The sequence below is a fragment of the Corythoichthys intestinalis genome, chromosome 4 (assembly GCF_030265065.1).
Source record: "Corythoichthys intestinalis isolate RoL2023-P3 chromosome 4, ASM3026506v1, whole genome shotgun sequence".
NCBI lineage: Eukaryota > Metazoa > Chordata > Actinopteri > Syngnathiformes > Syngnathidae > Corythoichthys > Corythoichthys intestinalis.
Window position 1 is genome coordinate 9,367,417 of NC_080398.1, and position 14,988 is coordinate 9,382,404.

A 14,988-nucleotide genomic window follows, 5' to 3' on the forward strand; every position below is an offset into this window, starting at 1 on the left:
GAATTACACGCAAAAATTATTATTGTGATTAATGGTTTCATTAGCTTGATTATGTGTGATGATATTTATGAGCTTAATCCTTCAAATCCATTGTAATAACAATCTGTGTGGAGGAAAGAAATTGTGCACAAAAAAAAAAAAAAAAAAAAAAAAAGTCTACGATGTGTGCATAGGAACATTCTAATAAGTATAATGGATATTTTGGGTTACACAAATCAACCAATTAAGTTGAACCGATAATTATCCATAACACTGGATTCAGAAGCACAATAACAACAACATTCTATTGTTAAGATATGTGATAATTTCAGCTACATCGTAAAAAGGTCTCACACTTTGTCTTAAATATTTGAATGCAAATCTATCAGGTTTTTTGTTTCTATCTCAGGGACTTGGATATATTTACATTCAGAATTTTATCAAAAACACACATCTTCAAAGAGTCACAATCTCCCTTTAAGATATGTTTTTCTTCTACAGTATATTGTTTACTGTATGTACTTCAATTGCACTAGTTGAAAATGCAAAGCAACAGCACTTTTGCTATTGCTCGAATTTGTGTGTCTTGTATTGTGTAAACTCATTAACGTTTTACTTAATTTTTTTATTTACCAAACGAAAACCAAAATGTTGTGAATGCATATTAAACTACATTTAATTTAGAAATGCTGTTAGAAAGACAGTTGTGTGTATGTTTATTTTTGTATAGACTCTGCTTCGGCATTAGGCATCCTTTATCACTTTTTGATTGACTGATTTTTTTTTTTTTTTTTTTTAATTGCAAAGAAATTAAAACTAATATGGATTTTGGCTCCATTTTCATTAGGTTGAGTCTATTATATAGTAACATAAATATTTGGTTGACGCGTGTCATTACCGTCCAGATGAGTTTCCTGTATGCAGCAGCGGGTTTTACTGTACATCTTACATTGAACCTTTGCATGGTCATATTTTTAGGACAAAACGGTCTTGTTAAATGAAAATATGATGTTACAAAAATGTCATAAAAATGTCTGAGGACCAAGCATGAATTAACAAAAATGCATTTACATTGTATTTAATATCAATGCATCGGACAAAATTTTGCATGCCTGGAAAATACAATGCAACGACCATGACATCAGTCATCAAGGTTTGTTATGTTAGTCTGACCATATAATAAATGTGACAACAAATTGTGTGTGATCTATTTCTTTAAAAATGATTGCAAATCTTTCTCCAAAAACCGTGCAGCAGCAACACTGTCCTCTAGCGGTTCAAAATGATACCTGCACAATACACACCAAGGAGAGTTGATTTTTTTATTGAAAGATTTGTATGAAAGAAAAAAAAAGAAATTTACGGCAATATCCACTGACTCTACATAGACTCGCTGATCCACAATTTAATGAAGGGCATGTTACCAAACAAATAAAAACGTGTTGTCAAAGATGTAGTTTTCTTGAACCCTCTCTGCTTTTAAAAAATTCAAGTTCAATGTTCAAGCTTTACATGAAATCAGATACCATACCATTTTGATTTGTTTGTATCTGCTTGATTTGGGTTTGATTTGGTGGTTTTCTTCACATTGTGACTTGATCTTCCTTCGAGGAGGGGTTTGACATTTGTTCTTCATTTGTTCTCCGAAATTGAAAAGGTTAATTCTGGCTGGAATAACTTACATTGGTGGACATTCTGAAAGTGGAAATTCTTCCGCATCCACTAGAGACAGCCCCAGGCATATAAGATGTTTAGCAGCTCAAACATTGATACTCAATAAAAAAAAAAAAAATTAAAAAAAAACAGGCAAAATTAGTTTTACGCACCAGCTTATATGGTTCAATGTAAAAATGCCCTTTTTGATACAAACTGTTCATATTGATGATGGCTTATGGTTGGAAAATGAGATTGGCCGCAACCGCGTGGCCCCAAAGTACAGCTACTGCATTTAAATTTTTATATTTTACAGTAAATTTGATTAGTGTACACATCTTCTGACACCATGTCTGTGTACTATTCAAACCACTTGGCAAATCAGCCATTTTATTCCACAGGACTGAAAGCTCCTGACCTGTGAACATTCATGTGTTTATATCGACCAGTTGGTTAGAAAGCCAGTTCGATGCAACGTAGTCCTAATAGAAACCGTTGGACAAAATGATCGCCCATGGCATGCACATTTAGTTTCAGTGGTAAAAGAATAAGGAAAAAGCCACAAAATGAAGAGATCTTCTTAGCTGTTTTCTTCATCTTTGGTATAAAATATGCCACTTGCAGGCTGCAGGTTCAACACTGAAAAACAGCATTTTTATGACATCTATTGCTTTTTCTCTTAATAATTTCTGCTTTGTCACAAAGTCAGAAATTCTCTCTCTGTTAGCTTTTTGTTTGAGGCGTGACATGTATATGAGACAAAATGTTTTTTCATGTTTTTTTTTTTTTTAGAGAGAGAAAATATAAGACATAGTCATGAATGAAATTATTGGCACTCCTGGATTTTTTCCAGAAAATACAGCATTTCTCACAGAAATTAAAGCAATTACAAATGTTTTCTGTCTGAATGCATTAATTTCTTGGAAGCGCATTGGAAAAACCCAAAACTGCAGGGGAGGAAATTCAAAATTGACACAACTTTAGACAAAACTCAAAAAATAGGCTGGACAAAGTTGTGGGCACCCTTACCTCAATATATGGTTGTACATCCTTTGGAAGAAATAACAGAAAGCAATCGCTTCTTATGACCACCAACAAGTTTCTTGCACCTCTCTGATGGAATTTTGGACCAGTCCTCTTTTGTGAACTGTTTCAGATCTCTCAGATTTAAAGGGTACCTTCTTGCAACAGGAATTTTGAGATCTCTCCATAGTGCTCAATAGGATTTAGATCTGGACTCATCGATGGCCACCTCAGAAATCTCCAGCACTTTATCTCCAACTGTTTCTTGGTGCTATTTGTGGTATGGTTTGGGTCATTGTCCTGTTACAGATGACCTCTGATGCAGACCCAATTTTCTGACACTACACCTTACATTGCGACACAAAACATTTTGATAGTTTCCTCTCCAGATTTCATGACTCCTTGCACACTGTCAAGGCACGGAATGCCAGAAAAATTAATGAGGCCTACAAAGAAAAGAACACAGTGCCTGTAGACAAACATGGTGGAGGTCCAATTATGTTTTGGGGTTGTTTTGCTGCCTCTTAACTGTGTTAATGTCTGGGAGAAACTGTATTTTCTGGAAAAATTGCAGGGGTGCCAATAATTTCGTCCATGACTGTAAAAATAATGTACATCAATAAACGGAAGTTGACTGAATCTCTCCACGTGTCAATGTCAGCTTAGTTGCACCACATGGTTTAGAATCATCTTCAAACAAATACAACAAGTCCTGTACAGTATAATCTCTGTGATTCCCCACAAAGATGTACACACATTCATACTCACTTTTTCTCTAGTTCAACACAATGAAAATGGTTTCCCAACTTTGATAAAAAAAATAAGGCAAGAAAGACATATGTAAACTTAGATACTGTAGAAAAAGGACTCAAACGATAAAAAGGATGGAATTGATGTACAGTACACTGGATATAAAATGTTTTCACACCCTGCACCAGGTTTTTTGGGGGATAAGAAATTGATCGAGATAATTTCAGTTGTTTTTCCCTATAATTTTGTTACCTTTAACCTTATGAAACACAACTTAAAAAAAAAAAAAATCTAAGAGAGTAAAAAACTGAAATAATGTGGTTGTTCAACTTCACTGTAGAAATTAGGTTCTTTAGAGCAGTGGTCCCCAACCTTTTTTGCACCACGGACCGGTGTAATGAGTGTTTTTTTTTTTTTTTTTTTTTTTGCGGACCGGCAATGTGTGGCAGAAAATGACAGTAAATATAAAATAACATGACAGGAGGGCTAAAAATGAAGATAAAGTGCAGGGAAAATGTCACTCCCCATTCATTGAATCAACCTTTTTTTTAACAGCAACCTCTCAAATATCTGTGGTCGCAAGCGTAATGAGGTTTCTTGGGTTTAGCAATACGGTTCACCATGAGGTATGATGCTTTCAGTGCATTTGCTTCTGTTGCCTCGTTTTCTAGCTTTTGGTCACATATTATGCAGAATGGACTAGGTTGTAGGCTCCTCTTCTGGCTCAGCAGGCGGTCTTTTCCCCATAGAAAAGTTGTCCAAAGATGTCACCGCCCGCAGCACACATCCAACAGCAGCTAAAGGTACTGTCTACATTGACAGGCTCTGGGCTGCTATAAGTGTGCAAACACACCAGTAATTGCGGCCAACCACTAGATGGCGACCTACACAAAGCTTTACTCGGATTAGTCTATAGCAGGGGTCGTGAACCTGTGTCTTGCGAGCCATATAAGGCTCTTTTGATGAGCGCATATGGCTCTCTGCCAACCAATCATTTTAAATGTTGAACCCGCCGGCTCGCTTGACATGAACCAGCTATGATTAGCACATGGCACATCCGCACATTAATCTTGGACACTTCAAATGCGCGTCGCAATAACATGCTTCAAGTCGGGTCGTGCGAAGATTGGCGAGACCGCCTCGTGCGTTAAATCACCACTCAGCCAGTGGCGGGGTTGGCCCCTCCCAACTCGATGCCGAGCGAACTGGAGCTTATAAAAAATACATAGGGGAAAATTAAACCACGAAAGGGAACCGCGTGGTACCCCAAGTCACACAGGCGCTTCACTTTCGTGACTTTTTGGACTGTCAAATTGTAGCCACTTCCAGGAGAGCGAGACTCACGAAAGACCGCCTCGAAAGGCTCCGCCTGTCTGGGCCACTGTTACTGACACGTCCCCCTGGTCGTTCCCTATTGTGGTTTCCTATTCCAGGAAATATAAGCGGTGTTTTTATTTGTTATTTTCCTTGTGGTGAGTGCACAACTGCCAAACAATTGTAACAACCCAAGTAACGATGTTAGACTTTCTTTTTCGTTTTCTCAAGACTTCAATCGCAACTCGGCGATTACTCGTAAATGCAGAGCGTCACCACCCTCTGCCTTCCGTGTAATGCATTCAAATGCGTTCACGAAAGAAACAGTGATTACAAAACGGACTTGGACAAGCTGTCAAAAGAAGATAGAATATACAGTCTGTGTTTATACTGTATACACACATACACATAGACATACACTGTATGGCTATGTGTATGTGTGTGTGTATGGAATATTGATGCGTCAAGGCCACAATTACAGGCCAGATTGAGGTCGTTAACAAATGATTTATTATTTCTCTGCAACCTAATAGCAAATGCGCCACGGACAAGTACTGATCCGCGCCCCGGTGGTTGGGGATCACTGCTTTAGAGGATTAATTATTGGTGTTGTGTCTGCAAATCAACTTTTGAAACTCCAGTATGTACCCCCACCTACCATAAAAATAAAACAATGGTAAGCACACTACTACTAAAAAGCCTACAAGAACACCTTCATTGTGGTAAATCAGAGGCACTTAAAATATTGGCAGGTGAGCAATGACCCAATTTACAATGAGTGTTTGAATATGACTGCTTAATTTTGAACACAGCCACATCCCTAGTTCTAAGGGGTTGTGCAACCACATTATCTCAGGTGATGATATATCTTATTATTAGTTTTGAGTTGTACAAGTCATAGATCAGATTCATGGTGGAAAATATTTTGGTCTGATATAAAAAAAAACGTGGCAATTGACCAAGGGTGTACACTTTTTACATCCAATTTTGCTGAATATAAAAGGAAGACAATCTTTTCTAGTTTGTCTTTGCTTCCTTTTTTTTTTTTTTAAATAGAAAAATCTGAAAATCTACCTGCACATTCAAATGTTTTTCTTTTCTGTACAGCATGTTAATTGACATTTCAGTCTTTGTCTTCTTTTTTTGTATTCCTTTGGAAGGCAAAGTCCAGTCTCTCTGGGAGAAATGGTCAACTCCATGATCTTTAGTCTTTAAGTTCAGAAATGATGGTCTTGTGTCATTTTCTTGGTTCAATTAGTGATATAAAAAAAGCTTTATTTAGTGTCTCAACACAGCGGAAGAATTCGCTGTCTGTCATGTTGTCCATGCGACCTCAATGTGTCCCTGTTTGGTTGGCTCTCTGTCAGTGCAGTCCTTCACAAGGCAAGTCAGCAATCAGGTTGTTATCTGGGGTAGAGACAGGTCAACAGAAAGGAAAGTGAAAAACTTCAATCCATGTCTAATCTGCCTGCCTGCACAAACCGGCATGCAGATAAGTGTATTTCAATCGTGAGCTTCAAGTAGACACAACAAACCAGACGCTCATACAGGAAGCATTGGCTAATGTGCCTTCACACGTTAGGAGGAGTACAGCCTCAGGCTTGATCATATCACAGAGTGTGTTTAAGTAGACCATGAGTTAGCAGTAGCTATTAAAAAATATGCTGATATCTATCCTCAAATGCTACAGTCAAACTTTATGACACAAAATTACTGTACATCTAAAAACCTGGGCTGCTGTACTGCCTCTCAGAAACAGACAGGTACACACACACTATGACACTAAGAGGAAGTGAAAAGAAGTATAAATGGAGTCATTCCATTCTTCTGCGAAAAAAAACAAAACAAAAAACAACTAGGCCTGCAAGCAGGACTGAACGGGCCCTCGCAGTTTGGCGCAACTCGGACGTCACGCAATTCGGAAGGCACGCAGGTCATGGTGGCGGCAGATCGTCTCTCTCATCATCTCATGAGAAACTAGCTTTCTCAAATTTCACCTCATTTTTTGGGATTAGAGAGACAGTCACACACCTAGGAGAAAAAAACCCTATTGAAGAGGGTCCAACAAAAAAGGAGGCACTACTGCGCTGTGCAGCAATGCCTAAATTCAAAACCAAAATGAATCTTCTAATTGGGCCAATTCGACCTAGGGTGCCATATTCCGTGGCTCTATAAGCTGCCCAAGTCCCTGAAGAAATGTACTTCCTTTTAATGGCAGACGAAAGGTCACAACAGCGACAGACATGTGGACATGGGCCTTAAAATGTAGTATTACAAAAGGTCTTGTAACTACAATGACCAAACTGAAAAGAACTGGACATGTATAAATAAAATGAGTGACTTTTTGTTACCACTAGGGTTGAAATGATTACTCGAATAATTCGAATAACTCGACTTTAAAAATTGATCGAGGCATTTTCCCCACCTCGAGGAATCATTTAATGCGGCACAACGTGCTGACGTCATGTGCGTAGAGGAAGAAGCAATAATACCTGACTGCTGCCGACAGCCGTGACAAACTACGCCAATGTTGTTACAAACTACACCCACATGATGCTACGGTGGTAGCGTCTGATTCGTCTCATACAGTAGGGCAAATAAGTATTTAGTCAACCACTAATTGTGCAAGTTCTCCGACTTGAAAATATCAGAGAGGCCTGTAATTGTCAACATGGGTAAACCTCAACCATGAGAGACAGAATGTGGGGAAAAAAATCCAGAAAATCCCGTTGTTTGATTTTTAAATAATTTATTTGGTAAATCATGGTGGAAAATAAGCATTTGGTCAATACCAAAAGTTCATGTCAATACTTTGTTATGTACCCTTTGTTGGCAATAACGGAGGCCAAACGTTTTCTGTAACCCTCACAAGCTTTTCACACACTGTTGCTGGTAATTTTGGCCCATTCCTCCATGCAGATCTCCTCTAGAGCAGTGATGTTTTGGGGCTGTCTTTGGGCAACACGGACTTTCAACTCCCTCCACAGATTTTCTATGCGGTTGAGATCTGGAGACTGGCTAGGCCACTCCAGGACCTTAAAATGTTTCTGACTAAGACACTCCTTTGTTGTCCTGGCTGTGTGTTTGGGATCATTGTCATGCTGAAAGACCCAGCCACGTCTCATCTTCAATGCCCTTGCTGATGGAAGGAGATTTTCACTCAAAATCTCTCGATACATGGCCCCATTCATTCTTTCCTTTACACAGATCAGTCGTCCTGGTCCCTTTGCAGAAAAACAGCCCCAAAGCAGGATGTTTCCACCCCCATGCTTCACAGTGGGTATGGTGTTCTTCGAATGCATTTCAGTATTCTTTCTCCTCCAAACACGAGAACCTGTGTTTCTACCAAAAAGTTCTATTTCGGTTTCATCTGACTATAACACATTCTCCCAGTCCTCTTCTGGATCATCCAAATGCTCTCTAGCGAACCGCAGACGGGCCTGGACGTGTACTGGCTTCAGCAGGAGGACACGTCTGGCAGTGCAGGATTTGAGTCCCTGGCGGCGCATTGTGTTACTGATAGAAGCCTTTGTTACTGTGGTCCCAGCTCTCTGTAGGTCATTCACTAGGTCCCCTCGTGTGGTTCTGGGATTTCTGTTATCATTTTGACGCCACGGGGTGAGATCTTGCACGGAGCCCCAGATCGAGGGAGATTATCAGCGGTCTTGAATGTCTTCCATTTTCTAATAATTGCTCCCACAGTTGATTTCTTTACACCAAGCATTTTACCTATTGCAGATTCAGTCTTCCCAGCCTGGTGCAGGTCTACAGTTTTGTGTCTGGTGTCCTTCGACAGCTCTTTGGTCTTTGGTCTTTGGACTGAGATGGTGGACAGGTGTCTTTTATACCGATAATGAGTTAAAACAGGTGCCATTAAAACAGGTAACGAGTGGAGCCTCGTTAGACCTCGTTAAAGAAGTTAGACCTCTTTGACAGCCAGAAATCTTGCTTGTTTGTAGGTGACCAAATACTTATTTTCCACTCTAATTTGGAAATAAAATCTTTAAAAATCAAACAATGTGATTTTCTGTTTTTTTTTTTTTTTTCTCCACATTGTCTCTCATGTTTGAGGTTCACCCATGTTGACAATTACAGGCCTCTCTAATCTTTTCAAGTAGGAGAACTTGCACAATTGGTGGTTGACTAAATACTAATTTGCCCCACTGTATATAGAACTAGATGCGAAATGACAGACTCGCCAGCGTTAGTAAACAGCCGCCATCTTAAAGCAATAGACTTCTCAGCATTAATAAATAAGATTAACGTTACAGCACCTTGTTAATGTTACATTAGCCCTGCGGAGGGCTAGGTTTCTATTAATTATGAGTACTGTCGATGCGTGGCTAACGTGTCTTACATACAGGCTTTATTTAATCTGTAAAAACAGCGCTGTAGAGTGATGAGGGTGTAAAATTAAAACATAATAAAGCTAACTGTCAATTTTAGCTCAGTAGTCATTGCTGGATAAAACACCAAGTAGCACTGGTGCCTAATATGCTCCAATACAGCAGGTATCATACATTTATTTTGAACACTGCAAAAACTCAAAATCCTACCAGGACTTACTATCAGGACTTTAGACTTACTTAAAACTTAACTAGAACTTAAAAATAGCTTGAGACAAATGGAAATTGGCCACAATCGTCCGTGGACAATTCCAGTGCTACTATTTGGATAACTCTGGTGATCCTGTTTACAACAGTTAACTGTTTTTACCTCACCACAATATCGTCCAATCTTAGCAGTGATTCCTGCAATTCTGCAATTTTACTGCTCGTTAAAATACAAAGATTAATCGTATATCTTAAGTGAAAGTAGAGTGAGATGGATTTAATGATTAGTAAAGGAATCCAAATAGAATCCAATCAAGGATGCTGCAGTTTCGTAGATTACATGAGTGCCATCAAGCTACTAGAGCAATCAGGTACCTTATCATACAGTACATGTGAAAGTAGTACCCAGAAGTCCATGATTTAACATTGTGGCTATAAATGGAAACAACATAAAGAAGTTATGTTAGGTCATGCATTGCTTTATGAACTGTAAGTTATTATGATAAAATGTAACATATTGTATTAAATTGCTCTGTATATTTATCCTGATGGCATTGATTAAATTTTACAATTTATAGGGATAACTAGAATTAGTGACACTGGTAATGATGCTGATGTGGCTTTGCATTTAAATGGATGCTCGTGAGCTTTTTGTAGCTTTACTTCAGTGAATTCATAATAGAAAGACAAGCCTCCACACACTTTGTCTGCTGGTAAGAGTAGGCAGTGCCGTGTTCTCCTGTGTTATCCACTGATAAAGGCTGCTGCCCACTGTTGTCTTGCAAAGAAGGGGTGGCTGTCTGTGCAGATGAGTCCGTCACCACGCCCTGAACACAAATAAGAACAGCGCAAATATTTACACTCCTTATTTTCATAAGCAGTACAAACTGAGCATTTACTAAAACAACACCCGCTGTCTTTTGAACTAGAAAATGTTGGCAACAGTTCTCACAGGCCTGCATTCTGCATTATGAAACCGCTCCAAGAAATCTTTTAAGTCGAGCACAGTCTGTGTCCTTACTTCCACTGTGATGGCAGAAGCAGGCACTGCAGTGTACTGGGGAATGTAGGTTCCTTGCATAGGAGCAGCTGCTGCAGCAGGCATGTACTGCAACCAGAAAAAGAAGGTCAAAGACGAACATATCTAATATACCAACGGAGAGAACATACTAGTACAGTATTGTCTTGCAAAATACAGTACATTTATGAATTACAAAATCATGTCACTAATCCTATAGTTGACATGATCACGTTTGCTTTGCAAATACAGTGGTACCTCTACTCACGAATGTCTCTACATACAGAATTTTCAAGTTAAGACACACCTCAAAGAGAAAATATTGCCTCTTGTTATATATATATATATATATGTCAGAGGTTGCGCTAGACTTTTTCGTTGTCTGTCATTTTGACTGACAGTGTCATAAAAATCCGGTCATAATCTATTTTTACCCGTCACTTACATTTTTAAAATGATTATAATGACATATTAAATAGTATTTAGTTTTCATTCAATTTTAATTAATATTCTGTCCGAACAAGCTTAACAAGAGGCAGACAGACAACGGAGTGCACCAATCAGCGACGGGCAGACGTGCTGTTAGCAAAGCGACGAGGGCAGGACGAGGGACTTGCGCGCGGAAGTAAACATACGAGGAGAACGGAGTTTATTCAACATGGCTAGCGTGAGACAGAGTGTTGTCAGTGTCTCGTGTCGATGTGTTTTAGCTCATTTAAAACTGAATTTACCGCGGATTGGAACATATTCTCGGCTCTCCCGCCATCCGTGTTGTTGTAGAGACGACTTTCTGCGCGTAAGAGTGACGTTGCTCGTGAAGAACACGTCACGCAAATAAACAAATCTGATTTGTCGATTGATTTTGTACCTACTCGAGAGGCTGTGTCCCAGACTTTTCTCTCAGTGTTTGAAAAATACAGGGAGAACAGTCTGGCCGTGCCAGGCAAACACTCAGTTGCCTTGACATTTTTCCGAGTAAGGCCAACGTCATGCATCAAGAGAGACAATAGCTAATTAATATGCTCACTCGCCACCCTGTGGTCTGGTGTGTGAATTGCAACCTGTCAAAATGACGGATGGACTTCAGTTTTTTCCGTCACCGTTTTAAAAAACCGGTCAACGACGGAAAATATTCGGATACGCGACCCCTGATATATATATATATATATATATATATATATATATATATATATATATATATATATATATATATATATATATATATATATATACATATACAGTGGGGAGAACAAGTATTTGATACACTGTCACTATATATTAGGGCTGTCAAATTTTTTGCGTTAATGGGCGGTAATTATATTTCAAAATTGATCAGGTTAAAATATTTGACACAATTAACGCATGCGCGGAATGACCCACTCATGCATTGCCGCAAACAGACTACAATGACACCATTGTATGTATATTAGGAGCTAAGAGGCAGAAACAAGCGAGTGGAGTGGACACAGGCATTCATTGGGGGCGCGCTATTTATTGGCATAAGCTTTTGCATCTCTTCCACAGTAATTATATCTATTGTGACGAGTGACGTGGGGAAGAACGACAGGAGATAATCTTTTTCTTATAACCCTGTATTGAACACAACGCAGAGAAGATATACCATTTGCAGCCACCACTGACAGTCATGGTTGCCCAACTTCCCATCATGCATTTGGGCAGAACAGTTAAGTCGCTACAGCATCATTTACTGAAAGCCCAACAAAAATGATAATCCCTATCTCTCAAAAAAATAATGTTCACAAAAAGAAAAGCTCTCAATGCAAAGAGAACTAACCTTCCCGATCAAAATATCTATGCAAAATAATATTTACACTGGTCAAACTCTTTTCAAACATTCGTTAGCTCAACAAATACACTAGATGGTAATATTTAGTAACAATATACAAACTATCAAAGGTTGTGAAGTCAACACTGGCGAGCTATTCGTTTATTTTTTGATTGAAAATTGTACAAATTTTATTGAAACAAAAACATACAGAGGGGGTTTTAATTAGATTAGGATGTTAATAATGTTAATGCCATATTGTGGATTTATTGTTATAATAAACAAATAGAGTACTTATGTACAGTATGTTGAATGTATATATCTGTCTTACCTTCCCATTCCAACAATAATTTACAGAAAAATATGGCATATTTTAGAGATGGTTTGAATTGCGATTAATTATGATTAATCAATTTTTAAGATGTGATTAACTGGATTAAAAATTTTAATCGTTTGACAGCCCTAATATATAAATATATATTATAGAATACGAAAGGCCAAAATACAGTTTACTGAGCGTAACATACTTATAGCTGCTCTGTCATTGGCTATTGCCTAGCATTCCCGGCATTCAATTGGCTAAGAGGAACCTCTACTGTATGTGTATGTGTGTGTCCCAGCGCCCTCTTCATTCACCTCTCGTGTTCCGACAGCTTTACATGAGTGAATTAACATTTCGTCTTTACTCTATTCTTGTTTTTTTTTAATTATGCACAACTCTGATTTTACGTCTATTGTGCAATAATCTAATTGTAACATGCATTTGTTACATATTTTGATGCATCATAAAAGATACAGTGGGGAGAACAAGTATTTGATACACTGCCAATGGGAAAACCCATTGGCAGTGTATCAAATACTTCTTCTCCCCACTGTATATGTCAGAATTTTGGGGGGCTTGGAACGGATTAGGGCATTTAAATGGAAAATGCGTCTCTACTTACAGATTTTTCAAGGTACCAAACTACTTCCAAGACCAATTAGTTTCGTAAGTAGAGTTACTATATCTCCTCTTGAAATATTTATAATCTTTAAAGTTGCACAGAAAAAAAAGTCGATCGAGAACCAGATGAGCAGGCCGGCGCTTGCCAGCGAGCAAGCCAAGAAAAGTGCTTGCTGACTGGACTGATGGCAAACAGCAGCGGGGATGCGGAGGTTCCGGGAAAAAAAGGCGACAAAGACAGGAACTGGTATTGCATCAAAGGTATTGTAATAAACTACAGCAAATGTACATGCATAGATTTAAACAATGCTTTATTTTTTAACTTTATGCTTAATGCGGCACATTTTAGAAGATAGAAGTGGCAACGTCCAAACAACTTTTCCCAGTGCGCTCAATATTAATGTGCATGAAGGAAGAACGACATGGAGCAGGTGCTTGTATGATACTGCACAGTGTGCTGTCACACCATGACCAATTTTTAAATATACCATTTGCAGAATGAATTCACTCATAAACACAGTTGCAATCAAATTAAATACACAGGTCACACAGTTTAACCAGGGCACAATCTCATTTCGACCTATCTGGAAAATTACTAGTTTTCGTATTGATTTTTGTAGGCTATGTCAATCACTTTGATAAGAAGGCCCAGTTGGACCAGTTTTATATTCTCAGAAAAATCTGGTCTCAGTATTTTGTTCATTGCCATCGCCCATTTATAGAGCACATCACAAGCTAACGTTATTTGTTCTTAAGTACATGTACGGTAAATGTGATGAAAGTATGCTCTCAGGTTGAAAAACAATGTGTCATTTTTGTGTATTGAGTTGTCCATAATATTTTGATGACCCATATAAGAACACGTTGGGCAGAAAGATTCTGTTAAGAGACCAAGATGTGTTGTCTGTCCTATGCACACAAGCAAAGTGCACTCTGGGATATTAGAAAATGTTCATATCAGGAGGCACAGTCATAGAGATGAGGCAAATTTAAGGAGACTTACAGTCCCGGTTGTTCCCAAGGACAAATGGTTCATCTGCTGGGTAAGGGGAGCCATGATGCCAGAAGGGTGAAGAGACAAGCTGGGCTCTATTGACGCAGACGGTGCAATCACAGCACCCTGAGGCACAGGAGAAGAATGCAGACCCAGTAGAATTATATATAGATTTTAACTGGAAACTAAAGGAACATCATTATTTAAGTTTTGCAAAGTTTTATTGGTAATAAATGTAATCATGTGCAGAAAATAGAAGAAGAGTAAGAAAAAAAATGAGAGTAAGCAATTAGGAAGATGGACAAAACAATTTAGACATTTGGCTATACTTGCAAACTAAAAAATGACTAAAAATAACAATTAATAATATGATTTCATAACATGCATTCACAACTGCCTGGACTACAGCATGACTAGTAATGACTGTGCATTCATTTGGAAGAACACTTCAGACAAGAAAACACCAACAATATTCCTTTGTCATAATGTATGGATCCTATTTTGTACAATAGGTCAAATTCATATTGGAACAGAAAGCAGCCGATCTTAAACTGCCGCCATAAAATTGGCAGCGCAGGATTGTCTAAAATGACTTGTTTTGATTAATTAAGAATAAGAAGGGATTTCAGCTCCTTGCCCAACCTGACTGATTAATGAATTGATAAGTACCTGTAGGTATGTCGCCATCAAGACTTTTATCAGTACAATGTACCAGACATTTAGATTATGGATCTTTTCATTCATAGCTTTGGATAAGTCTCATGTCAAAAACATGTTGGGCATCACCATTCAAGTACTGTTGAGTTTATGTGGCTATGGCAACATCTACAGTCAGACAGATTCATGCTTACCGTAATGTATGGAATAAAAGATGCCACTTTTTTCCCTCATTTTGAAACCCTTGGTTTATAGTCCAGTGCGGCTTATTTGTTGATTTATTTGGGTTAATAGGCAACTCTTTATTTGACAGTGGCG

The 14,988-nt window shown here is 38.4% G+C and overlaps 1 protein-coding gene across 2 annotated transcripts in view; it reads right to left on the reverse strand.

Annotated features, from left to right (window-relative positions):
• Positions 1-1,079: 1,079 nt before the first annotated feature.
• LOC130914519 (RNA-binding motif, single-stranded-interacting protein 3-like) overlaps positions 1,080-14,988 on the reverse strand; it is a 227,298-nt gene continuing 213,389 nt past the window's right edge. Inside the window, exons 12-15 of one of the 2 annotated variants that reach the window (XM_057833781.1) lie at positions 14,023-14,139; positions 10,294-10,380; positions 9,975-10,099; positions 1,080-6,126 (exon numbers count right to left, since the gene is read on the reverse strand). In XM_057833781.1, the coding sequence (XP_057689764.1) occupies positions 6,123-6,126; positions 9,975-10,099; positions 10,294-10,380; positions 14,023-14,139 (333 nt within the window). In that variant the 3' untranslated portion in view covers positions 1,080-6,122. The remainder of the gene's footprint in view (positions 6,127-9,974; positions 10,100-10,293; positions 10,381-14,022; positions 14,140-14,988) is intronic. The other variant, XM_057833779.1, reaches the window with a different exon arrangement.